General features: G+C 48.8%; 1 protein-coding gene across 4 annotated transcripts in view; it reads left to right on the forward strand.

Annotated features, from left to right (window-relative positions):
* The first annotated feature begins 593 nt into the window (after nucleotides 1–593).
* The window catches only part of MAPKBP1 (mitogen-activated protein kinase binding protein 1), a 104,015-nt gene continuing 78,751 nt past the window's right edge, over nucleotides 594–25,857 (forward strand). For 3 of the 4 annotated variants that reach the window (XM_075425651.1, XM_075425654.1, XM_075425653.1), the window contains exons 1-2: nucleotides 594–668; nucleotides 1,482–1,829. In XM_075425651.1, the coding sequence (XP_075281766.1) occupies nucleotides 1,713–1,829 (117 nt within the window). In that variant the 5' untranslated portion in view covers nucleotides 594–668; nucleotides 1,482–1,712. The remainder of the gene's footprint in view (nucleotides 669–1,481; nucleotides 1,830–25,857) is intronic. The other variant, XM_075425652.1, reaches the window with a different exon arrangement.

The following is a 25,857-nucleotide window of genomic DNA, read 5'->3' on the forward strand; positions in this document are numbered from 1 at the left end:
TAGGTGGGGACCTATGGGAACCTAAGGAGTGGAGTCCTACCACGCAGGCCCACCGCCGCTTCCCCAGGTGGTCCTGCCAGCATCGGGGCCACGCTCCCGGCGACAGTGGCCGGAGGGGCGGCGGGCCCGGCAGAGGTCTCTCGGGTGGGAGATGCCCTCCCGGTTCCCGCCCGCCCCGCTGCGCCGGGGCTTGCCCAGCGCCGCTCCCCGCTCCCGGCCCCTTCGCGCTCCCCCCCAGCTCCGCCATCCCTCCGCCACCCCCCGGCTCAGCGCGGCGCTGCGCCGCGTTTTGACCCGCGCGGGCCGCCGTAGCGCGGGCAGGCGGGCGGGCGGGCGGCCCCGGGAGGCGGGAGGTGCGCGGCCGGCGGGGGCAGCGGCTGGGCGGCGCGGCGGGCGCAGCGGCTGGGCGGCGCGGCGGGCGCTTGGCCCTGGGCTGCCGGGGCTCGGCGGGCGGCCTCGGCCAGGCGCGGGGGACCGAGGCCTGAGGCCGCGGAGCCGCCCCCTCGCTGCCGCCGCCTCTGAGGGCCCGGCCCCGGGCCCGGCCCCCGCCCCGCCCGCGGGGGCGGCCCGGGCCGCGGCCCCTCCTCGGGGGAGGCCGGCTACATGGGCAGGCGCTGCGGGGCACCGTGGTGGCCGGCCGCGCCGGGAGAGCCGCTCTTGGGCGCCAGGTAGGAGCGGTTTAACCCGGCGGGTGAGGCCGGGGCGGGGGGACGCGTCCCCTCAGCCCGTAGTGCCGCCGCCTCCGCGGGGAGAGGGGCTGGCGGTTGTGCTGGCCTGGACATTTCTCCCCTCTCTCCCCCCTTCCCTCCGTCTCGCCCTCTCTTCCCCCCGCCCCCATTGTGCACGGAAGCTGGGAGGGTGATTTACTGCGGGCTTCGACCGGATCCCTCTTCCCCCCCTTCCCTCCGGCCACCGCCGGGGCGTCGGGAGAGGTGGAGGGTTCGGCCGGGGGTCCCTCATCGTCGGCAGCGGTTACTGGTCCTCCGTGGTCCCCTAGGTACAGGGGGTGCGGAGCAGGGCATGCCTTGATTCTCAGATATCGCCCGCTACGAACGTACGTGTGTCCTGAACGTGGAGCTAAATCTGTGAGAGTTAAAAACTCCCTCGTGTCTATTCTCGGTGTGCTGCTGCAACTTGGCGTTCGATAATCGAGGACAGCATTGTGCTTTCCAGAGTGTGGAGCCTGAGATGGAATGGATGTGTGTGGAGCAAAAGCAAGGGGCTGGATGGACTCCAGCGGTGGGGATTTTTGTCTTTGCCAGAAGGTGATACTGAAATGTAAAACATCTAAATCTTGTATCTGGGAATTGGTTTAGATGTGCTAATTGATACTAAAAGGATGATAATTTTTGTGGAAGCCTCTGAGAATAGGTAACACTGCACCCATCCTTAGCATAAACTCTTGCATTTGGCATTTCTTGCAAAGAATGAGGCTAGAGTTTATTGTGAATGTTGTATTGACCCATGGGTGCATCTTTCAGTTTAGATTACTGCTGATTTGATCCTCTGGAATCTGCAGAAGGAAAGAAAGTCTGCCAGCCTCTCTGAATAGCTTTGCAGTGTAACAGGAGCGGAGTTCCCGAGCAGAATCGCTGAGAGATATGTGAACGATTGTAAGCAAGGCTGAGCACATCGGTATTTCTGCCTCAGAGCTGGGCTCGTTCCCCAGGCACAGTTTGTGTGTGGGGTGAATACCTTCTTGGCACCTGAAGATGATGTCGGTCGAAGGGTCTACGATAACAAGTCGGATCAAAAATCTACTTCGCTCCCCTTCCATTAAGCTGAGGAGAAGCAAGCCTGGGAACAAGCGTGAAGATATAGGCAGCAAGGTGAGTGCTGTGTGGTGCGGCCAGCATGCTTTAACTTTCTTGCCTAAGGTCCCATCTGTACTAACAATACTGCTTTTGGAGACCTGGTGTAACTGTAGAGTGATGCAGAGCAACTGATACGTAACTGTAGCCTGCCTTTTAGTTGGGATCTTTACTGTGCTTCAGATCCTTGCTAAAGCCCGGATCCCTCTTCTGAAACACGCTCTTTTTGCTTGTGTGGTATGTACCCAGTCTGTGTCGGAAAGCTTTTGGGATTTCCCACCCTGTGGTGTGTGGAGTTGTTACAGATGACTGACAGGAGAGACATAATGCTGCCTCTTCCTCCCTGTTTCCAACTGCTAACCTGCATTGCCGGCAGCTAACGATACACAAAGACCTGTTCCTCTGTGTAAGCAATTGCTCTCAGCCCTGCAAAGGAGTGTTCTGTGAGCATGTGGGGAAGGGTGGCATGGTCTGAGGGGTGGAGGATGCGAGATGTGTCTCGGAGGTGACTTTTCAGATGGGTTCTGCCTTACACAGGCCTGGATGTGCTTTCTTCTGTGTGCCTCAGATCCCCTTCCCTTGGGGATGCCTTGTCTGGGGTGCAGTTGGTTCTGCCTGAAAAATCCATCATTCTCCTTGGTGTTGTGGAGAATTCCTGACAGACAGTCACTCTCTGGGAATTGACTGGTGTCATGAGGAGAGGAGGATGACTTAACCCTGGCGGCAGGGAGAACGGGAGCTGGGTGGCATTGCCTTGTGCTGACAGCAGGTGCCTCTGAGTCAGGGCACCTTGTTCTGTCCCTGCCACTGATTCACTTGTACCCCTGGGCAAACCACTCAGCCTTTTCATAGCGCTTTCTCTCCATAAATAGGAAGCTTAATCCCTCCTTCCTTGTGAAGACTCACTAATAAAGAAGATTGTAATCCGTGACTGCAAATTGCCTTCATTTGTCTCAAAACAGTAGTGCTTCAAAATTTATCTCTTGGAGTCAGAAGTGTGTGTAACAATTCAGGGAAAATAAATGACACCTTACCTAAATGGCCTGTCCCCGACATGAAATCCTGTTCTCAGAACTCTGGTTCAGGTCAGCGGTCCCTTGAGATGGCTGTTTAATACCACAGAATACTGTCTTCTTCTCTTTCCAAGCAAGAGAAAAACCTGCTTGGCTGCCTCGAATTTGTCTAGAGGAGAGTCCTTGGTGTTTGTGCGTGACCTCGGTGAGTGCATGTGCATCCATGCGCCGCATTTAACGCAGCGTGGCGACTGCTAGTGAAACGTGCTTTGTAGCTGCTGCTGAAGAGGAGACCTCTGTCAAAAGAGCCAAAAGCCACCTGTACGACCACGTACAGTGGGCATTGGATTCTGGCTCCGTGAGTAGGAGCTGGGGTCTGCACACTCCTTTTCAGAGCCGGGTCCTGCTGCTACATACCTCATGCCTTTGCTGGTACCTGTGTAGTTTTTTTTTTTTTCTTCCTTGCACGTGCCTTTTGGAAGAGCTCCATTGTGTCCCTTGTGCTGTCTCTCAGTGTGCAGCCAGGGCTGTCTGATCCCTGGGGATATCATGGATTCATTTGGCACCGTCAAATCGGGGTTTGAGGGCTGGATTTTGTGTGTCTTATTAGTAAGAACAGCTAATCAGTGTGATGCAAAGAAACTGCTGAGGAGTTTGCTGGTAGAAGCAATTTGTCATGGTGAGGAGTTAAACGCTGGTGCTGGGTTCCTAAAGCAATCTGCTCTGAATTTTCCTCAAATGAGTTATGGCCTGCCTGCAGTGGGACAGCTGGAGCGGGCAAGGCAAAAAGGAGTGGGCTCCTTACCATAGATCCAGCATATGTTGAATATCTGTGGAGATGTGCCCTCTGCTATGCATGTGCCTCGTTGCCTTCCAAGGTGAGACGCAGCGCTACTTTTCTAAAATAGCAGGAAACAGATCCTCTCAGTCTCCTATTTGGTGTGAGTGTAAATCCCCTGGGACTGAAACTGAGCATCATACTCATCACTTCTGAAGGATCTTTGCTGACCTGCAGGGAGGGGGTTTTCAGGTGTCTTTGTCTCTTGGACTTTTCGAGAAATGGCTGCTCCAAGAGGTGCATGTGACTCTGGTCATGTGGAAGTATGGAAGAGCCTATGAAGCTGGTAGCTGTGGCTGGTCATCTCTGCTGAATGCTGCTTGGTTACATAGGATGGAGCAGGACTGTTGCCCTAGATTAATGCATGAAAGGTGATACTGTGCTTTGTACGTGCAGATGTAGGTGAAGACCAAGCCCTCAACAGCTCTGTGGTTCCTCTGAGTCCCTCAGGCTGCTATTGCAACCAGCTGTTCAATTTAAGATGGACAGGCACCCATGAGCTGTGATTTTTTTCCCTCCAGTGGAAAGTGTCCCTGGTGTCCCTGCTCTTTCCTAAACAACCCTTTGGCAGTGTGAGGCCTGCCAGGCTGTCCCAGTGGTTAGGACAGACCCCTTGGGGCAGTTTGCCGTGCTGAAGAGAAGCCCTGTGAAAACTGGCTCCTTTCAGTGAAGCAGCCATGTAAGGCTGGGCTGGCCGTGGGCAGACCGTGGGAGGCTGGCTCCGCAGAGACCTGTTTATGCATTGCTCTGGAAAGGGGGAGTGCGGGCAAGTACAGATATTTTGCATGAGGGTTGTGCAGGACATGCAATGTGTTACTTGGGAGCTGTACAAGAGAGAACTTGTTTTGTGACTTTTATTAGGACTTATTTCTTGCCTATAATTAATGCGTGGTTTTACTGTGCAGCCCCAGGAGATCTCTGCAGGAGTAAAACTGAAGAAGCAATAGATAATCATGGATATTAAAAAAAAATGTGTGGAAGGAACAGGAACTCTTTAAAGCTCATTGACAAGTTGGATGTAGTGTTTGGTTTTGTTGCTGCCTTTCGAAAACAACTTTTGTTTTGTGGGAGTCTTGATTTTTGTTGCTGCGTGACTAGCTCTGTTGTCCTGGTTTCGGCTGGGATAGAGTTAAGACTTTTTTTTTTTTGTGTGTGTGTGTGTCTTCTGATGTGCATGGCTTGAATCCCCTTCTCCCGTCCTCTCCAGATCCCTGTTTTTTGTGTTGAACCAATGTAGATGTGGAGTACAGTGACTTAAGTCTAGGCCTGTTGATTGTTGGGATTGCAACATGTCAGTGGAGCGGCTGGAAGGTAGAATTTCCTCAGATAAGTTGGTTGGCCCGAGTTCAATTTCTAGAGGATTACTAGCCCTACCAGAAACCCAGCCATGCATCTGGTCACCGTGCTTGTGATTCCAGTAGAGACACAGAGTTAAAAAGTGGGCACCGAGTGCCTTTGAAGCGGCTTCGATCACCATGAATGAGGGGCACTAGCAGGACAGTGGGGAAGCTAAGGGTTGAGCCATCTCCCATTGCTCAAATGCTGGTTGCTGTGGTACTCTGCAACTTGGCTACGCAGGTCTGTCTCTGCTCGCAGAAGTAACATACCTGAGCAGGTACGGTTCCTGCAGAGGCTGTTCATGTTGTTAAGCTCTACTCTTGTATCTTTGTTTTAGAAGGTGTGTGTGTGGGGATATCCTCAAACCAGATCATGAATGTGGGTGTAGAAACAAATTGCTACAAAATCTGCTACAGGCTTTTCCCTAAAACTGTGAGCCAGTGAGTCAAACACACATGAAATTTGCTGCTTGTTTCTTTGATTTCGTCTGTTTTTTCTAAGCCAGAAATATATGAAGTTGCCAGTTTAAAAGAGCGCTTTGAGTAAAACCTGCCGTTCCCCAGCGCGGAGCCATTCAGCACAGGGAGGGTTGTGTTGTGGTCTCCCCCCACCAAGTGTCTTGCGAGCATGTGCAGCTGGAGTGCCTGGTCCCGTTCCGTGATGCTGGGTTGGACTGGCTGGCTCTGCAAAACCTTTGTGAGAGCTTTTGTTCTGAAAATGAGCAACAATGAAGTTGCTCTTAGTGGGACAGGGTTTCCTGTCCTCCTGCGGTCTGTTCTTACTGCCAGCCTCTGGGCTCCTGTTAGCCTGATGGCAGCTCCCTGGGTAGGGCAGCAGAAACATGTTATGTGTGCCTCTGTGCCCTGCCAGTGAGCAGGACGTGCACAGGCATAGATTTAAGAGGGAAACAGAATCATGGAAGCTGGAGACTCTTTGTGCCATGTCGTGTCCCTTGTATTCACAGCATGGTTCTCCAGCTCCTCAGTCCCCTGAGAAGCTGCAGGGCTCGGCTAGGACCACAAGCTGGCCTGGACACAGAAGAGTGGAGTAATGTTTCTGGCCTGGCTGTAGCTTCCTGCCTTCAGTACACAGTCCGTTTTGTTTGAAAATTTTGTAGCTTCCAACATGAATCAGTTTAGACTGCTACTGGTCTTAACCGGATCAGCTGAGAATTGCTGAACCTGAACTGGAACAGAACCAAAAACCACACAAGTTTGTTTCACTGATATAAATGCTTCAAAAATCATCACCTCTTATTAAATCGTTTAAGGTGCAGCTGAGGCTTGTTGCGGAGTGGGATTCTTTGTAAGTCTGGGAACAACCTGGTCCTGCTGCAGCAGAGCCTCCTGGGTTCCTGGTGGGCAGCGTTTCCCAGGGAGCTGGGTGTGGGGCTGAGCAGCCTGGCTGTGTGGGTGAGGTAGAGCAGCCTGTCTGATGCTGTCACAAGCGCTTGCTCTGGCAGGGTTTGAAAGGGTCTTCTGCATAATGATGGTGCTTTTGAGGAGCTGTTCAGCGCTGTATTGCCCTATTCCCCTTCTCCACTCCACTGGAGTCTGAGCAGTGCTCGTCCCACCAGCTCTGGGATCAGCGCAGGCAGTAGCACAGCGGAGAGGATGCATCTAACCCTGGTCTGGCCTTCTGCTGCTGTGCCTGTTCCGCTTCAAAGCTTGTATCGATGAATGGTGCTTGGCCCCGGTTGATAGCTAGGGATCTCACTCACAGCTCTGCACCACTCAGCCTAAACACACCCAATTGCTTCAGCAGCTTAGGGGCTGCTGTCCCTAGATAGGAGGGATTTCATGTCTCTCTCTGGTCAGGCTTATGCCAGTGTCTCTTAAAGCAGAGGACGAAGGCTGGATAGCTTCTCCATAGCCAGAGCTGCATTTCTGTGGCATATCTGTATCTGTGGATAGAATCAGTGGAACAACTGAGAGTGTCATAGCTCAGGGCCTGAATCGCTCCCCACTGGGCTGCTCTGCTCTCTTCTGCTTCGTCCTCAAATACATGATGCTTAAGGTGAACTTGGATTTGTTAACAATTTCACACACAGGTTTTCCTTTCTCCATTCTTCGCTCTGTGCGTGTTATGCTTTGTCCTGAAATTACAGGGTGATCTAGCTAGCTTTACTGGCCTGAACTGGAGCTGAACATGAGTGTTAAACGTGACTTACAGCCATGGGGCATATCAAAGCCAAAGTTTTTCTGCTGGTGGACTGCAGCACCAATTGCTTCTGGTTCTGGAATATGGTGGGTATAAAAGCATATAGCAATTCAGGATGTTTGGTTTTGTAGCCTGCAACTGTATCCATGAACATGGATCCTTCTTGCTAATCTTGAGACAAGATTGCTGGAAAGATCCATGCTTCTATCCACCCCTAAATAATGTGCTGTCTTTACCATGAAAGACAGCGGGAAGACCTCCGCCCCCATGGCAGGCAGGCAGCGATGATGTGCTAACAGCTGGGGTGCAGTCAGCATAAATAACACAAACCAGGTCATTTGCTGAGTGGGTTTAAATGGTAATTGCTTCCCCTGGGTGGTCATATGCTGCTTATCTGGTTGGTCTTTTAGAGCTGCTGAGGTCTTGCCTTGCATGCTGTTCTTCACCTCCTTCAGATGAGCTGGGTATTCTGAGAAGGCACGTGGGACTTAGCTAACCTGGCTGGAGAGACTTGTAAGCAGGTTTTACTCTGTCCCTGCTGTGCTGGATAAGCCGTACACATATAGACTGACAACCCCATTTGCTTGTGGGCCATTGTTCTGCAGTGGGCTATGAAGCATGTAGTGTTTTGCCAAAGACCTGGCTGGGATGGTAAGATGGTGGAGGTCAGGGCTGGTCAGAAGTGTTGCAGGTGGTACATTTACTGCTTGTGACTCAGACCTATTGTTCAGCGTGGTGCAGGGAAGGCTGGTGGAGAAAGGCATCTACAGACACAGTGGAAAGAGACCTCCTCCAAGGTGTTCCATCTGTTTCGCTACCTGTGTGCTTGGCACTACCTGTGAAGTATCACCTCATTTATTTCAGGAGGGCAGAACAGTCGAGGTGATGGTCGTGAGTCAGGCCAGTTTGGACCACTATCTGCTCAAGGGTTTGCAAGTACTTGTAAAAAATGACTTGTGTATTTTTTCACTTGCCTTTGTGTCTAGTGGAAAGCAACTGCAGGGCATCACTTCCATTTCTAGCTGAGAAAGCTGCGGTCAGCATTTTGTTGGCCTGGCAAAGCTGAGAAGATAGTTTGCTTACTGTTCATCAGGTCTTAGGAAGAAGTTGCTTGATTAGCCTTGGTACAATTTTGTCTATGAGGGTGAAAGCAAACACCACATACTATGCTAGCTAGTCTTTGGCTTTTTTAAAAGGTCTGTTGTCTTGATGTTTGGGGCAGGGAGTGGCGCTTACATGGGGCTCAAACAGCGCTTAGCAGAATGAAGCCTTGATATTAGTGCTGAGTGATCCCAGCTAAGGTCTGAATAATTAACTTGCACCAAGCCTAGTTTCAGTCACTTCAGGCTGCTGATTGTGTCTGATGCACCTGCCTCTGTAGAGCTGGAAGTTTTCGACGGCTCCTGTACATGTGTAGCAGGTTGTGGTGTGCTCTCTGCTCTGCTTTCCAGCTCCAAATGTGCGCTGGTCCCTGTGCCTGAAACCCTACAGGCTCTGCTGAGGCTGTACCCACCAAAGGGTGGCCACTCCAATTCAGAAAAACCTCTTACTGTTTCCTTTCACCACAGTGCTGCTTAGCTTTGCCCTGAGCACGCCTGCATGTTGTGCAAGGAAAATGCAAGCTGAGGCCTGTGGCTGTTGTAACCAGCAGTGGATTTGTGCTATGTGATCTGTCTTCAAAAATATTAGTGTAAAGGCGAGTTGCTGCTAATATTTGTATGACCATGGACTGCAGGAACATCCCGTCTGTACCTTGGTTGTTGAGCATTGGACGCACATGTGATAAAATAGACCCAGCCCAGAAGAGCTTCAGGCTTAAAAAAAAAAAAAAAAGGTGTGGAAGGAAAGGAACGTGCTTTTCATATACAGACATGGCTCCAAACTCCCACAGGAAGTCTGAGGCAGACCTAGAAATTGGATCCTGATCCTCTGAGGCCAAATCTTAGCTTTAGCCACAAAGCCCAGTCTCTTGCAGATTATCAGGGATGCTTCTCACCTCTCTCATGTGAGGACTGTGTGTTCATTTAGGATTATTTGCAAAGTCCCCAAACCACGCTGTTGTAAATGCTGACCTGGTTCGATTGTCACTAATGATTTCAGTAGCTCTGGTGATGATGACTTTCCAACAGGCTCAAGCAGATTAAGCATCATATGAATTAGAGCTGTGGAAACCCCAGTAAGCCTTGTAATTTTGCTAGTGTCCCAGGAGACCAGTACTGTTGTTAGTTACTGTGGGGAAACTCTGATTGAAAATAGTACCGTAGAAAAGTCTATGAACTGCTGTTGTATTCAGTGTTTCCAAGCCAATAGCAATAAAAGCCAGTCCTGCTGGTTCTCCCAAATACAGTATTAAAATTCACAATTGGTCAAGAAGGCTAATGTGATTTAACAATTAATATGAGATGTCTTACCTGATGGAATTTGAAAAATGACAGTTGTTCCTTACAGTGATGGTTCTTTAATTTCTGCATTTGCCTAGCACTTTGCATAGTTAGGCTGAAACTCACCCCATCATGTATCCATAGAGACTCCTTTTTCTGGAGTAAAGTAGATCGTCAGGGGTTGCATAGCAGTAGAGAGTCACAACACTAACAAACGCCTTGAGATCAGGCAGATGGAGGAGTCTCTGGAAGGAGAAAGCAACTTTACAGCAGTGTCAATGAATTCAAGGATACAGACTTGTAAAGCTCTCTGTTCCTGTTTTTCTTCCAGGTAGGCACTGTGAAAAACAGTGCTGCCTGTTCAGAAACCCTTCGCTGTGGACAGGCAGGCCCGGCACAGGGCAGCTGTTGCTTGAAGTGCCAGCACTGAAGTGTTAGCTACGTCTCCTGTGCTCAACAGCGGTAGCCTTTGAGCTCTCCCAAGGGCTTTGAAATTGGTTGCTCACCTGTGAGTAGCACCAAAGAAGCCTCTTGCCTTTGAAGTCGTTTGTGCTAGGGATGCTTTCATTTGCCAAGAAAAAAAAGTAGCACCATTGCTCAGCCCAGGACTTTGCCCCAAAGGAGCTTGAGTTTGTTACATGGTGCCTAATGCAAGCTAGATGCTGGAATTGCTGAAACATTGAATAGGACTGAGGGTGAAAGGAGTGTGTGCAAGACCTGCCTCCTTATTTGGTGACTGCTCTAGGTGCTCAGAACTTGCTGTGCTCTGGAACCTAAGGGCATGGGGATGGTGTCGAAGGTATCCAGAGTGGGCATGAGTGTGAGTGTGTATTTGGCCAAACGCTTGCCTGTGCTGGAAACAATTTGCAAGCTGAGCTTCCACGACAACCTGTCTTAATAGTGACACAGCGTCAAAAGAGTCTGTTGAATGATCCTGTCCCTCAAAGAAACAGGCTACACCAGCAAAAGGACTTATTTTTCACCAGTTATATTGCGTCAATATTAGTGTCTTTTCTGCAAGAGCTTTGTCTGGGCTAAGAATGACATTTTTCACACTCCCAACCAACATTTCTGTGCTCCTGAAATGTGTAAAGGTAGAGTGTACCTTGAAACAGATCTGTGTATTTTTTTTTTTTTTTTAAATGCAGTTAATGGTTTTGGGTTCTGTAGTCACTCTTCAGACTGCCTCTGAGCCTCCTTTTTCCTCAATGTAAACCAGACAGGATGCTTATCCACTTACTGCAAAGTGTCCCAGCATCCAGGGCTTTAAAACAGCTACATAACTCCTTGTGTTTGGCATATCCCCCAGTTTTGAACTAGATATAGTGGTCCCAAGTGCAGTTGTTTCAAACCTGCTTTGGGGTGTCATCCTTCTCGAGCAGCTGGGTCCAGAAGCATTGCTGACTGTGAACTGGAACTGACAAATTTGGGAACTGCTTTGTTTGTTTCAGCCCGTCTGATTCCAGCTCACCTGGTTTTCTTGGACTGAATCGTGGCCAGACAGGCTGCAGAAAGGGTTCTGTGTATCTCGCTGGCCGTGAGGGCTGGCTGGAGGGTGCTTCCCCGTCCTGCGCCATGAGCTCTGCTGTGTGAGTGGTGATGGAGGTGAATGGGGACAAGATGATGTAAAACGCTCTGAATGACATGCATTAACAGGTATTTTTGATGAATGTGTGGTGTGCCTCAATGGACGTAGTTGTTTCTAAAACCCTGAGCTGCTTTTGATGCCGAAGTTGGCATTCCAACTTCTTCTGCACCTGGAGGATCATCTTCTTCCCTCCTAATCCACGGTTTGTGCTGTGCGTCTCTGCGGGCGTCCCGAGGTAAGCTGCTGAGATGCATTTCACATACAGCCACCAGTGCGAGTAACTGGTGCTGGGGGGGTGAGGGTGGGGTGTTCTGGGCTAGCCATGCCTTCCCTCAGCTTCCTGCCCTTGGCTGTGGCTTTGGCTGTAACTTCTGGATGAGCGGGTCTTCTGCATCACTGCTGTGGTGGGTGGCTTACAGACGCTTGCTTTGCGAAGTTCTCGGCCCACTTTCTGCAGTGGGGCTGCAAATAAGCTTTGTGATGTCTGAGACCCGTGAGAAATACTGTTGTTGATGGAGCCGTCGGTGGAAAGCAGAGCACAGCAGCAGGGGAGAAGATGCAGCGCCTGGACTCAGGGCTGCTCCCGGTCCTTGGAATGAATGTCTCTGCCCAGCAGCATCTGAATGTAAACACGACCGTTAATAAAACGGCCAGCGGGCTGATTTATGGCCGCCTGCAAGGCGTGCTGGAGCCAGGATGAGAGCCGGTGGGCGACCCAGTGCAGGGCTGTGGTCGAGCGGCCTGGCCTGCCCGCTTGCTGTCAGCTTCACGGGGTGGGCCCATGCCCTCTGCCCTTGTGTCCCTCTCCGGGGCCTGGGCTGTGGCAGCCCTTGCCCAGAGCCCTCGCCTGGAGCCCGCCCGGACTCTGCTGCATGTCCCCCCGAGAGGGAGCGGAGCAGCGGGCAGTGCCGGGTTTGGGAGGGCCCCCGCAGGCCCTGCTGTCCTAGTGCTCTTCCCAGGGCACGTGCCCTCGGATGAACCCAGGCTGGTTAATTTAAACACAGCTTTTGGAAAAAACCAGACAAACAGAGCTTCCAGTCTGGACAAACCCTACATAATGTGCTCGTAGCCCGTGTCTCCGGACAGCGTCTGGTCCTTCGTGGTGGAACTCTTCTGACCGAGGTTCTGGGCCGAGCAGTAAGGCTGGCAGAGAGCACTGGGCTGCCCTGGGTAAGAACACTGTCCTGTGTGGTGGAGCATACGGTTGCGTGAGGTGCACTGGTCAGCTTCCAGCTCTGCGCCTCTGCCGAGGGAACCGAATTGTCTCGTTAGTCTGGGAAAAGCTGCCTCTTTCTTTTGTGAAAGAAAAGCATTTTACAGGGCACCTGGGGAACTCTGAGGTCACCAGGGGTTGGAGAAACACTGCTCGATGTGGGGAGCCCCGCGGTGTTCCAGTGGGAAGAGGAGAGTGCGCGCTGCAAAAAGGCATGTAGTTTTGCTGTCAGTGCTTTCCAGAGGTTTAAAACAATTGGCAACACTCATTGCCTACTGCCTAAAGGTTTGTTGGCAAGCACCAGAAACTCGCCCTTTCTGCTGGTAGTTTTTTCTGGCAGCGAGGGGGCCTGTGGTACTGGGAGGAGCAGCGCGGCTGCCTTAGCCAGCAGCCCTGGCTGGGGAGGAGAGGAGGCTGTGCAAACAGCACCGTGGCTCTCCAGGCAGCGAGGAGCTGGCATTCCCGCCCTGGGCTGTGGGAAGGGAGCTGTGGGCCTGGAGCGTGTTTGTGTAGCATTTGGGATTAGCAGTGTTGGGGAGCTCTCGTGCTGAGGAGATGGCAGAACTGTAAATCACCAGTGATCTATGTAAGCTGCGGAAGCAGTTAGGGCAGAAGGAAGGGCTTAGAAGCAAAATCCATTATAAAATGTCAAAGTGGGTGATTTCCCTTGCTGGGGAGGGGGTCTTGTCTTTGGACAACAGAGGGAATGCTGCCTATGCATTGTGGCCATCCCTGTGGAAGAGGAGTTTGCTGTCAGGTCTGCTGCATGGGTTCTGTCCCGTGTCCTGCCCTCCTACTCTCTAGTGTGATTTAGTCTGGATGCTTTTCTCAGATCCCCAGAAAGGAAAGTACTATAAACAGCTGCCAAGCAGGATTTTGCGTTGTAGAGCATACTTAAATGCTGGGGCCTGGTTGGATGATGGTAAGAGTATGTTTCTGTTTTTCTGTGTGTGTGTGTGTTTAATAGGAAGAACATCTTCTGTTCTGGTGGAGCGAATGTTGCTTTTCTTAGTGTGCCTGTTAGTACAGTAACTTACAACCCACTCTTTCCCCCTGCTTATAAAGTGACACTGGTATTGTGTTACAGCTGTAACGTACACAGTCTTGCACAAATCTTTGTGTAATGTTTTTACAGTCATGATGACCTTGAAGGGTTTAAAAGAAGACTGAATGCAAACTCTGGCGGCGTTCCTGTAGATACTTAAGCAAGTGCTTAATTTTGTGTGAGGTAGTATGAACATGAGTAGTTCCATTTCACCCAATGGATGTAAAAGTAAGTGCCTCTGTGGCCAATTGCACGATCAGAGTCTGTGCATGATGATTCATTTCATGCACATAGCTGTATGTGTGTGTATGCCTTATATGTATATCATGGAGTTGTCTTTATCATGTTGTTTTGACCAGCTCAGCTGCACTTTGTCCATTAATCCATATTCCCTGGGCGTGTTGCTAATGAGTCCTGTGAAGCCTGGAACAGAGACTGTTTCTCTCTTCTGGTTTCCCATCCCCCAAATAAACAGTTAACCAGAGCAATTCCATTTTTCTTTTGTACCCCCATCATCATCCCCAAAATGTGGATTTGGTTTCCCCTTTTCTTCCCAGCTGGAGGCTCCCTGACAGAGCCTCCTCTGATCCAAGCAAGATGCTGACCTGACACGTTCAGGAAGGGCAGTTTCATCCCTGAAGTTATAAACAGGTTTATGCCAGGATAAAGCTAGGTTATTTATACTTCAAGACAAGAGATGCCTGTCTCTGCAGAGGCCTGAGGTGGTGGTCATTAACTTTTCCACATCACATAACCAAAGATGCCATGCTGTTTTAGATAATTCTGAAGTGTTGATTATGCTTTCCTCCTCTTTAAAGTCCAGTCCCAGTGGATTCAGACATAAGAACAGGCAATGTTGTTTTTATTTTTTTTTTTTTAGAAAACACGTTAATTCTGCCCCCTCCCCCCTGTGTTTAGCTGTTGCAGAGAAAAATGTGATGAAAGGTTGTTTTAATGTGTTCTGGGAAGACTGGCAGAGCAGTTTTTGCAGCCCATGAGAGGGACAATCTGGTGAAAGGCATGGGAGTTACCACCTGGTAGTTGTCCACCTGTGGTAGTGGGAGCACCGTCCTTTGGGAGAGTGCAGCAGACACTGTCTCCCTGTGGGCTGCTGCCTGGGTTTTGGCTCACCTGGGATCGTGTTAAAACCTAGGCCTGGCACTGGGATCAGCAACCTGTGGGTTTATAGCAGGCACCTCTCTCATCTACGTGTCACCAAGGTCCCAGCGACCAGCGTCGACGGAAGGACATTTCGCATGTTGGTCCATGGCTCCTGCACATTGCCCTCCTTGTTTCTTTTCAGGTTGTGAGCTTAGAGGTATTGGACTAAAGTCAGACTCCTTAAAATATGGTAGCACTACAGATATTTTCAGTCCAAGCAGGGTTTGCAAAAAAGAGCTGTGCAAATCTGACTGTCTTCTGTTTGTGCAGCCCTTAAGTTTATAAGATTACTTTAAAGTGCAAGAGTATACTGGCAGGTGCTCTGCGCGTTGCATGCCTGCTTTTACCCTGGTGCACACCTTGGACACCTCTATGTGGTCTTTTCACAGTCAGACATTGTATCTTTCTGTGACAAGAGCTGGCTGTTAACTTACAGCTATAAATCTGTTGGGGCTATAGTGGAAGTCTGTCAATGCTGTGCAGGTGGCCAGTGGCTTGCTTAGCTGCTGAGTGATTTCCACACACACACCCCCCCCCCCCCCCCCCCCAACACGGCTTGTATTTCTGCTGTAGTAGAGCCTGTTCTGGTCACAGTGGAGCAGCAGAGTTGACAGTGTTTATGGGACATTCTTTCCAATTGCTGTGGTCTAAACATATGTACACCAGCATTGAGTTACTTCTGCCTGGAAATAAGCCACAGAGCTATATATAAAATATGTTTGAACTGTTGAAGTGTGTTGTTGGTATAAATAGGAGAAAGGGGTAGCACCAGGGCTTCCCTTCCTTAGAGCTGATTCGAGGAGACTTCCTGGTGCTCCATCTTCAGTGGAAAAGGCTGGGGAAGGTGACTGAAAGCAGCAACAAAATGCCGTATGGCTAGCCTTCAGGGAAGAGCATAAAGTGTGAGGTACTTGGGTCTGGAGTGTTGGTTTCCTGCTTGAAGGTTGCTCAGCTCTCTTCTCTGCTGGTGGAACATCTGTGAGAAACCCCACAGAGTTCAGTTTGCAGCGACCTGGTCCCCCAAAGCCACAGGGTTTGGTCTGTGACAGTCTGTTGGGTTCTTGTGACTCCAGAACTGCTGCTGAGTTTTCTTGAACTCCCTCTGGCAGACTTTTCTGTTCTCTAGCTATTAGACAAGTCGTCCGGGTACATTTGGAACTTCTAGTTGCCTTGGTCATCATGTTGTGACATATTGTGGGGAGCAGTGTTTTGAAGTGACATCATTGCGTGGCTATGCTTCACAGGTGCATTGGGATGCTCTGGTAATCTTTTGAACCATGTGAAGCGTGCATAGGACTTCTCCCAGGCAGTGCTTGTGAGCAAAACAACTGCAGTTTCTAAAATACTTTTCTGGTTCTTTGCACAAGATTGTTTACTGCAAGTCTTTGCTCAATCAGCTTGGCTTCTGTAACAGATTGTGCCAATTTCTGTGGTCCTTTCTGTCACCAACAATTTTTATTTCACCCAAAAGAAATGTGGGAAGTGACCTCTATAGAAACAGCAGAAAGTGCTGATAAGCACTGAGCAGCCAGTTCTAGTCTGTACTTGTGGCTGGTGTTAATTCCATCTTTAAACTCTTAAGTGCTTGTTTGTCTTTGGCTAATTGGTAAACAGATCCTTCCACAGTATTGTCTCCTAAGTGCTTTTTTGCAGGTGTTAACCTGTGATGTTCTAAGGGCATGAGAGAGGCAAGGTTTGCAGGTAGAAGTAATGTCTTGTCTTAAATGGACTGATACAGGTAGAAGAAGAGAGGCAAGACTGTGGACAGTTGGGAACATTTTCAGGATTCAGTGTCCTATGAACATTTCTCTACCATCAATTCTTTCTGCATTTTTTTTTTTTAAGAGTCTGAATCATCAGTTGCATTCTTACAACTCTGACAGGCACTCAGCTCCATTTCATCCAACACCTCTTTGGCCGGTGATGGGAATTGCAGCATGGCTTCACCCAGGGGCCAGTTCCTGTGCAGGGGTGAGAGTAAAGTTTGAATCCAGCTGCTGCCCATTATGTAGCTGCCAGTGTACCACAGCAAGGAGCAGACAGAAACCGTACAGCAGATTTACAGCTGTCTTTTTGCTGCAGGACATGAAATACAGTTTGAGCAGGGTTAGCATAGGATGTTCTGACTCTTAAGCGTTGTTTTGAGGTTCAGTCGTACTGCTTGCCCTTCAAGTGTTTACCTGCTGCTTATATCCTTTGTTTAAAATGTGGAAATGTACTTAGCACTAGTAGTACAGGTATTTCTGAACTACATGTGTTGCTCAAAGTTATTTCTTACCAGGACAGATTCTTCTAAATGCTACTTGAGTTGGTGAATACATCTAAATCTACTGACTGGAAAATCATGCGTTGGGAGCATTGATGCTCTGCTGAAGACTGGAGTTTCACAATCTCTTTTTTTGTGTTCTGCTTTTTACAGCAGTAACTTTTGCTAAGAACTAAACATGTGAAGACAGAAGTACTTTGTGAAGTGTTGAAGGAACACGAGTTGGTTGTGTGCCTGGATCTAGGGCTTTCTGAGTTTCTAAACAAGGGCAGTAAAGAAATGGTGGTCGTTGTAATGGTTTGCTTTCTTGAAGTATGGCAGGAGCTAGGCAGTAACGAAGGCAAAGCCTGTGGATAAAAATTGCTTCCTCTGAGTGTGATTTTACTTCCTTAGTTTTCGCATTTGGTAATTCTACCAGTTACCCATGCTCGTGAGCCGGAATGTAGGCTAGAGGAGACCTGCTTTTCTAGTGTTACTCCCCCTGTTTCAGGGTTTTAAGTCACTTAGATGGTGACCTGCTCCCTTTTTCTTTTTGTTAAGTTGCCTTTAACGAACTCCTCAGATAAGTTAGCTTATGTTGGACTATTATACCTCTCGTTTATAGACTTCGTTTCCTTCAGGAAAAGAAACGGAAAAGGTGCTTGGGAAAATCACAGGAAGGAGTGATTTAAGGGCAAAGTATGCGAAGAAGGAAAGTGGGCTGAATGAATGATTTAATGAGTTTGTTTAGGATTGCTTTGTAGTTGTCTTTATAACCTTTTGTTTCTCTGCATGGTTTGTTGTCTAGTGGTGGTTTCCTCTGCGTGTGTGTGTGTAAGGGAGAGAGGATCGATGGTGTTTCTTGCTGCTGACTTGCAGGAGGAGTTATTCAGGTCTTTGAGGTGCTGTGTCTCGGCCATAAAACTTGCAAGAAATGCTAACTGTTTGGAAAAGACTAAGCCGAATTCTGCATCTGGGATAGCTGTGACATTGAACGACAGTTGCCTCTCCTGTACTACCAGCTGGGATGGCCCAGCAGTGGGTGCCTGGGTGGGGGTGTGAGGGTTTGCTGGAGTGTCTGTGCTGGTGGCTGAGCAGCAGGTGCAGTAATGGGGATGCTGTATGACCGGTGGAGGACTTGCCAGCCATACTGGAACAGGAGGAGGTGGCAGCATGGTTGTTGAGGAGACAATGGAAGTTGGTGCTTGTGCTGTTCTCTTATGTTTGTTTTCTCAGTCTTTGGTTCATGTTCGTATGTATCGCTTCTTCTGGAGGACGTGGTCTCCTTTCTGGCAGGCAGGAGAAATCTCTTGGGTGCTCAGTATGCTTGTTGACTGACAGATGTGAAGAGCTCCTTAATTCCAGGATGCACGAAGGGCAGATGATGATAAAGGCCCTTCTGTAAGAAGCTTATTCCTCAGGGCAGAGGGCGAGGACTGCAGGAAGGGATTGTCGAGAGCCAGGCGGCAAATGGTGGCTGGGGGTGGGCAGGAGGCTTGGGTGGCTCCTTCTGTATATCCTGGCTGATTAAGGGGGGGGGGGGAAGAAATCTCTCATCCTTTCCTTTGGTTCATTTTTAAGCATTCTTTAAAAATACTGTCCTTAGCCTCGAGCAGGAGGGAGATAGAGCAGTGGTGCAGCATGGTCCATGCAGTAGATAGCTGCTGGAATTTGAGAGGGAGGTGAGGTTATTCCCAGCTCTGCTGCTGATTTGTTGCATGACCGTCATTAAGACATTTTACCTCAGTGTTTCTGTTATTTGCCACCTAGTCCTCTTATATCTGGCTAGAGATTGCAAGCTGTGTGAGAGCACATGTTGCTACCTGCTGTAGGCACAGCAGGTCTTCGTGTTCATTTGGACTTCTTGCAAGTACTGTGAAACAAATATTAAATAGTCCAGACAATGTTTAGGGAAAGATTGACTACTAATCTGTTTACCACCTGCCTCCTTCTGTAGGGATGTCGTCTATGTGATAAATGCTGTGTACTTGCTGTGTCCCTCCTGTTGTATTTGTTCCAATCTTAGCATCTTTTAAATTGCTGATAAGTGTGGGTTTTTTAATATAATTTAAATCGGCTTAAAACAAAACCATGTTCTAATCCCCTGAGGATGAGAGTATGTACTTTCCCCCATAGCATCACTGCAGTCTTAGGGAGATGCGTGTGTGGGAGGACGAGGTGTTTAGTCCTGGAGTAGTTCGGGTGCTACAGGCAGGAGCCTTCAGGCAGCGGGAGAGGTGAGCTCTCTGACCTCCCGTGGAGGGGAGAGATACCTACTCTGTGTAAGGAATCTGAGCATGGAAAGGCGAGCCTTTCACGTACGGAGAGTCTCTTTAAATCTTTCCTGGGGACTTAAATACACTGCTTACAGCTGTCCCCTTCTCTAAAAAAAACTGTGTGGTTGCCTTCATGGCAGCGCGGGCTGGGTAGGTACGGACAAGATCTAGAGACACAATTTGGCAGTGGCAGTCGATGACTTTTAGGACAGCACTGCTGTGCAAATCGGTGGTGAAGGATAAAAATAGATTTATTTGGCATGGGGCATTATGCGTGAATAAAGAAATCACAAATGAATTATGAGTGTCACCTCAGGCAGGCTGGCCAAAAGGCTTTTCTTTACCCTGCATAGCTCTAGCTTGTGTGTTTCTACTCTTGGACTCAAGGTCGACCACCATGTTCTCCTCCCAAGCCTTGTCAAACAGGGCACTGATCCGTTTATACCAAAAATAAGCCCCGGTGAGAAGGAATCAAAGGGAAGGGGATTGTAACGTGGTGCTTTTCTTGAAGCGCTGAGATGTGGCTTTCCTCCTTTGGCTGCCCTCAGCAGGGTTAACTGTGGGGAAGGCTTTCTGTGCCCTCTCTTTCAGTCTGTCTTCCCCACGTCCAAGTTTAGTTTGAATGTGTGCGTTGTTTATAGAGTTCAGCAGGAGGTGATTTAGGATGGAGTTCCTCACCGCGGCGGTGTCGGTGTTGGAAACGCCATGTTACAGCCTGTGTGTTTGACTTCTCCAGAGGCGGGAGTTATGCAGAGCTGCCACGATTTCCTCAGAGTGGATGCCCATCTCTGACACGAAGCTGTGGACTTTTAACCATCAGCTGTTTGGATTTCAGAACGGGCCCAGCTTGGGGCCAGGGCTGTGGGGAGGGACTCTGGCAGAGCCGCAGAGGGAGCAGCCTTGCCAGCCCGTGCCTGCATCCCTGTTTGGCTCTGTTCCTTGTTCTTCTCTGTTGCTTCTCGTGAGAGCTAAAGCCTGGGTGAAACGGGGGAAGGAGCCTTTCCTATCTGGGAAGTGATGATTAATGATGATAAACAGTGACCCTTACGCCAAGAGAACCGTTTGTTCCTGCTTGATTTCAAACCCTTATATGAGTAACTGAAACGCTGCCCAAGGGAGCTGTATTTACTGTTTTTTTATTTAAACTTCTACTCAGTGAAGCACTTTCTTTGCCTGTATTCAGGCCCAGTGCATGGATTTGGAGGGAACCAATATGTAACACTACCAGGAAGTCAGAAGTTGCTTCCTATGATGTCCGCTGCTGGGACAGATAGATGTGGGAGCGTTGCAAGTCCTCACTTGTACCTAATGTTCTTACAGATGGTTCTCTGTGCAGGGGAAGGTGACTGGTTCCTTTCTCTACTATGAAGAAAAAAATCACTGGATGAATTGCCTATGTGGGAGGGCAAAAGCACCCCTGCGTAAAGTCTGGTATCTTGCCTGCTCTCTTTCCTTGTGAAAAAGTAATGCGCATCTGCAGATTGGAAAGATCTGTAACTTGTGAAGAAGTGATCCTTCACAATTCCAGGTCTCGAGAGCTCCAGGAATGGCTGCTTTGAAGCCTGCCCACACAGAACGTGTCTCTGCTGTGTCCCATAGGGCTTGCCTGCCCGTGGAGCTGGTCCGATTGACTCCATGTGCAGATGCTTAGTCTGGAATAAATCAGGATTGACTCTTTATGTGCTGGCAAACCTGTAGCCTGTTTGATGTCGCTTCTTCTTTTTTTAAAATATACATTCATCACACAATCTTCACAAACTTCACTTACATCAACATAAAGAATTCCCTACAGCAAAGTCAAAATCGCATCGTTGTAACACTGACAAAGGTGGACAATTTACACACACTCCACCCCTTGTCCTTTTACTACATTTGTATCTCTGAAGCTCAGATATTCTGAAGGTTTCGTGAAATCTCATGAAAATCTGAGTCAGGGCCACTTTTACGGTGAGGATGATGGCTGAATGGGAGAAGGAGGAACAGTTGCCATTTGCCGTGTCTTTAGCCAGGGTTGGTAAGGTTACATGTGCTTCTCTTCATCCCTCCTGCTCCCTTTTAGAAGAAATTGGACCGTGGTGTGGGGGTGGGGAAGAGAAAATTGGGGGTTCAGGCTGGTGTTAAGTGAAGAAACAGAAGGTAATATTTAATGATGGCTAGGTCATGCTGCAGAAGCTGGTAGGAAATTAACCCTCTGTATCCTCTTTTGCAGGCCACAGGGACACTTGCAGATGTGTGCTTCTGTCAATTCCGAGTTCCCTCACTACGATTCCTGGTAGAGGTGCTTTTAATAGCCTCCCACCCACTTCCCCAGGGCTATGCAGTGGTATTTATGGCCTCCCTGGGACTGCCTTACTCCAGGTGCATGAAGAAGGCAGCAGAGCGCAATTTCAGCACGTAGCCCCTGACAGCTGGGGCTGACGGGTCAGGAATGCAGTCCTGACAGCTGGAATCAGGCTGAAAGCAGCCAGCACGGTGGGGAGGCCAGGAGGGGAGAGCAGGCAAGAGAAGCTGTGTGGAGAGATGGACAAATGCACGCATGCCGTGTGCAGGCGCATGCGGAAAGCAAGCCTGCAGGGACTCTGGGTTGCTCACGTTCCCTTTCTTCCACCTCCGTCCCTGTTTTGTTCCCTGTTCTCTCAGCTGCCTGGATCATTTTTAATATACGTGTGCATGTGCCTGTGCAACCATTGTAGTGACAACCTGGCAGAGCCATTAGAGCTGAGGCTCAGCGTCTCCTTCGGAACACTCCCCCATCCCACCTCTGCTTTTGTGCAGGTTTACAAATGTAATACAATGCTTCCCATAACTCAGCAGTTCAAAACCTTTGGGCAAGTCGGTTTCTAGCCTTGCCACTGTTGTGCCAAGGTGCGTTGTTCATTATTTGTGTTGTGGGAGATCATTCCCTGATGTTCTTAAAGTTGTTATCTTGAAATCAAATTGCCTAGAATTGGCAACTGCTTATTGCAGATGATAATGGTCTGGTCAGGTGTGTTGGTTTTTTTTTTTTCCCCTTTATAATTGGTTAAAATATGAGGGCTTGTTTGTTCAGTGGTCAGACATAGCTCTGAATCCTCTCACCCCATGAGAGCTGCTTCAAATTGAGCATTGGCTGGGAACACCTTCAAATGTTGCAACAAGTCTGTGTGGTGGATTGCATGAAACCAGTCTGATGGTCTTGGAGTAGTTCCTAGAGGGTCAGTTAGGCAATTGGTATGAGTCTGCAATGATGTGAGCAAGGCTTGTGAGACTTACTGTGAGAGACATGGAGACTGCTCTGTCAAGGCAGTGGCATCCTGAATTGGTTGTGTGTTGGACCTTGGCTTACTACTGTTGCTTTTGCAGGTGGAATATTTTCAGTCTCCAGGTTTGTCGAGACACACAGCTCTTTGCTAGCGCTGGATGCTGAGGGACAGAAGGCTCAGGCTGGAGAGGAGGGAGAGGATGGAAAAGCCTTTTTTTTTTTTTTTTTTTTTAAAGTGCATATTCTACGTGCACATACAAAAACAAAGGGAAGTGTTGGGTAGGTGAGGTTGAGAAACCAACTGTAGAGCTGAGTGGTTTTGCTGTTTGTGTGCTCTTGTAAGTCAAACATCCCCTGTAGTTAATTCCATCCACCCCTCTTCAGCCCTTCTCCTGCCAGACCAACAACAAAAACCCCAACTCCCGAAAAAACAAACAGGCAGAGGAACCTGGGCCAAAGCCAGACCTTTGCATGCAAAGCTCAAGTGCAAAGTGAGTATTTCACAGCTGTGCTATAAAGCCCTGAAATGAAGCCTTTGCAGTGGAAATGCCGACAGCCTCTTAAGTAGAATAGTATACTGCAATTAGTGTTCTGTGTTTAATGTGCCAAACGAAGCACAGCAGAGCTAAACATAAAACTTCAAGCCTTTGTTTTTCTGCAGCAGTAATAGGAGATCAGGCGTGTTTGACGATGGATTAGAGCCTACAACGTGTGCGCTGGTCCCTGGAGGTTAAACGTGCTTTTTTGCAGTGGGGCTCAGGGGCAGCAGGAGAGATGTACAAACAGGGCCAGCTGTGAGTTTTGGCACTCTGTGTCAGATTTCACTTATGTAAGAAATAGACAGCTGTTTCTTAAAGGCTGACGCTGACAATGTACAGCTACGATGCATTTTCACGTGTTGGATGCCAGAGTGCATGGATACAACTTGGCAGCACGGAAGACACATTGGAGTGTGTGCAGCAGTGCTGAAAACTGGGAGCAGAGTACAGGGAGATGGACGTGAAAACCACAGTGCTTTTGTGAAACTTGGGCCTGATTTTGGAGCTCCCTCTGTCAGTGTATTGCCATGACTGAAGAGCGCTGGGGTGTTAAGTCGAGCCGTAAATGCACTTTTTTTAAGACAAAAGAACAGATTATTAGCCACTCCTCAGACAAGACGGTAACTGATTTCTTGGTATGCTAGGGAAGGCTTTCCAAAGTAACCCTCATGGGTTGTGTATCTCCGGGATTTCTGTGTCCACTGCTTTCTCAGGAGCGCGTGCCTGTGCATGTACATTATTAATATGCCCACATTCAGGCAGGAGAGGGATGAGAGCAGGCACATTGAGCAGTGGATGATAGATGAACTCTGATGGATGTTGTCTTTTCATGCTGACTCGATGCCGCTAGTTAATTAAGTGGATTCAAACGTTAACTGTGTTATACACAGGCCCATGGGAAGGCTTTTAAAATAGAACTTGTCTGCATGTGGACATTTATTGGAATAGCCATTCTGGAGTGGAATGGAATAATTGTGCTGCAAGAACTCCTGCTGAGGATGCTCTTGTTCATAAGTAAGTGCTCACAAAGGCGTGGAATGGAAGGAGGAAGCTGAAATCAAACTGCTGATTCAAGAATAGAATTTCCCTTTCCATAGGGGGCAGAGAGGAGAGAATATGGGTTAAGTTTCCAAGTACAAAGCAGCATGAATTCTTATCCGTGACTTTGTTGAGCGGGGTGACCTCTTCGCTGCTGTCTGTAATTGATCTTTGATGTCAAAAAGGCAGATCGAGTGTAAGGTGTCGATGGGAGAAAAGAATGGAGAACAGGATAGAAGACTATATTATTCTGCTCTGTAAACACTTGCTGTGACCACACTTTAAAAGCTGTATGCGGTCTTGGTGTTTCCCCTTCATCTTAGGAAGGATATAGTGGACCTAGAAGGTGGCTCACAGAAGAGCATCAGAGCTGATCAAAGATATGAAGTGGCTTTCAGGAGAGCCATAAGCTGGGTAAGTGAAGACTCTTGTACTTGGAACACAGATGACTTGGGGGAATAGCGTAGTTCCTTATAAAATCATGAGCCACCTAAAGATGGTAGATGGGGATTGACTATTCACTCAAGAATAGTACCATACAAGAATTCCCATACAAGAACTAGGGCACATCAAATGAAACTGGTAGAAGTGAGGTTTAAAACAAGCAACAAAAATGGTTCTTTTTGCAACGTGTACCAACTGGTGGAGTTCCTTGCCAAAAGGTGTTGTGAATGCTGAGCTTTTACAGACATAGTGGATAAGCTCATGGTAGAGAACTCCACTGAAATAGGCCAAAAACTAAGAATATCTATTTTGAGACTGGGAGATTGACAGGAGGTGAGAAAGAATCAGATTTGCTTTCCTTGCTCTTAAACTTTATCCATACATTTGTTTATGATACTGTTCTTCCTGACTTTTCTCCTTCGCATATGGCTGCAAGTGGTAACAGGAACCAGGGCTAGATACTGGTGTTGGATCCAAGATGGCCAATCTCATGAAGTCTGGAACAGACATCTCTGCTTGCAGGACGTGGTTTTCCCAGGCTGTAGCCAGCTGCCTCATGCCATAGGTGCTGGGACATATGGGCAGCCCTGTGCAGTAACACTAGTTTTCTCCACTCGGTGGTCTTTTTTCAGTACTGGAGGGTTGCATGTATCCCCTCAAATGCTTTGCTGCTTTATTTCCATGCTTAAAGAAGTTGTGTTTGTAGAGAATGATGAATTTTTGGGCCCAGAAGAGAGCATGGATAGTATTAGAAGGCAGAAGGTGAGGTGATTGAGTCAAAAAACTCTTTAATTTCTTGAGCATATGGGTATGGAGAAGAGGGGCTGAAATACTACTGAACAACTACTTAGTCTTTTGCTGGCCTGGGGAGGGTTACGGGGTGAGTAGCAGCATCACTCAGCCTACAGCTGAAACTCTTAAAGCGGTGCCTGGTGTTAGAAATGTCTTTCTCCTGAAATTTTCCTTTCCTCTCTTTCCTTAAGATGAAGCCAGACTGCAAAAGGCTGCTGATGGGCAAGGAACTCCTACCCAGCAGCGGTGGTTCGGTAGTAAAACCATGCAGCTGGAGGGAGAGCATCTGTGAGCTCGGGTCAGGCAGGACTGTCACTGTGACTAGGTTGTCCCCTTTGGCACCCGTTTTGGTGGAAGTTATTACTGCGCCGGTGTGTTGCTGTTGCTTTCTAACAGCGTGCTGCCTAGGGGTGCAGGCCACAGCATTTGCCTCCTGTACTCCTGTGTGGCTTTTGCAGTGCAGACAGTCCCAAGGGGAAGCGAACGGTGGGAAGGAGGAGAGCGTTTGGTGGGGGGTGCAGTTGGGCTGATCCTTCAAGGATTTCTGTGTTGTCCTCTTAGCGTGTGGAAACATAAGCATAAGCAAACCATAAGCAATTATGGTAACTTCCTCAAAAGAACAGAAGGAGCTCATGCAAGTATGAAACTTGCTCTCCGAGAGCTGGGAGCAGCTGGTCATGCGTCTTGTTTCCGGAAAAGACAAACAAAGCTGACAGGGGCTGTTTAGACCAGGC

Source organism: Opisthocomus hoazin, chromosome 7 (genome assembly GCF_030867145.1).
Source record: "Opisthocomus hoazin isolate bOpiHoa1 chromosome 7, bOpiHoa1.hap1, whole genome shotgun sequence".
Classification (NCBI taxonomy): domain Eukaryota; kingdom Metazoa; phylum Chordata; class Aves; order Opisthocomiformes; family Opisthocomidae; genus Opisthocomus; species Opisthocomus hoazin.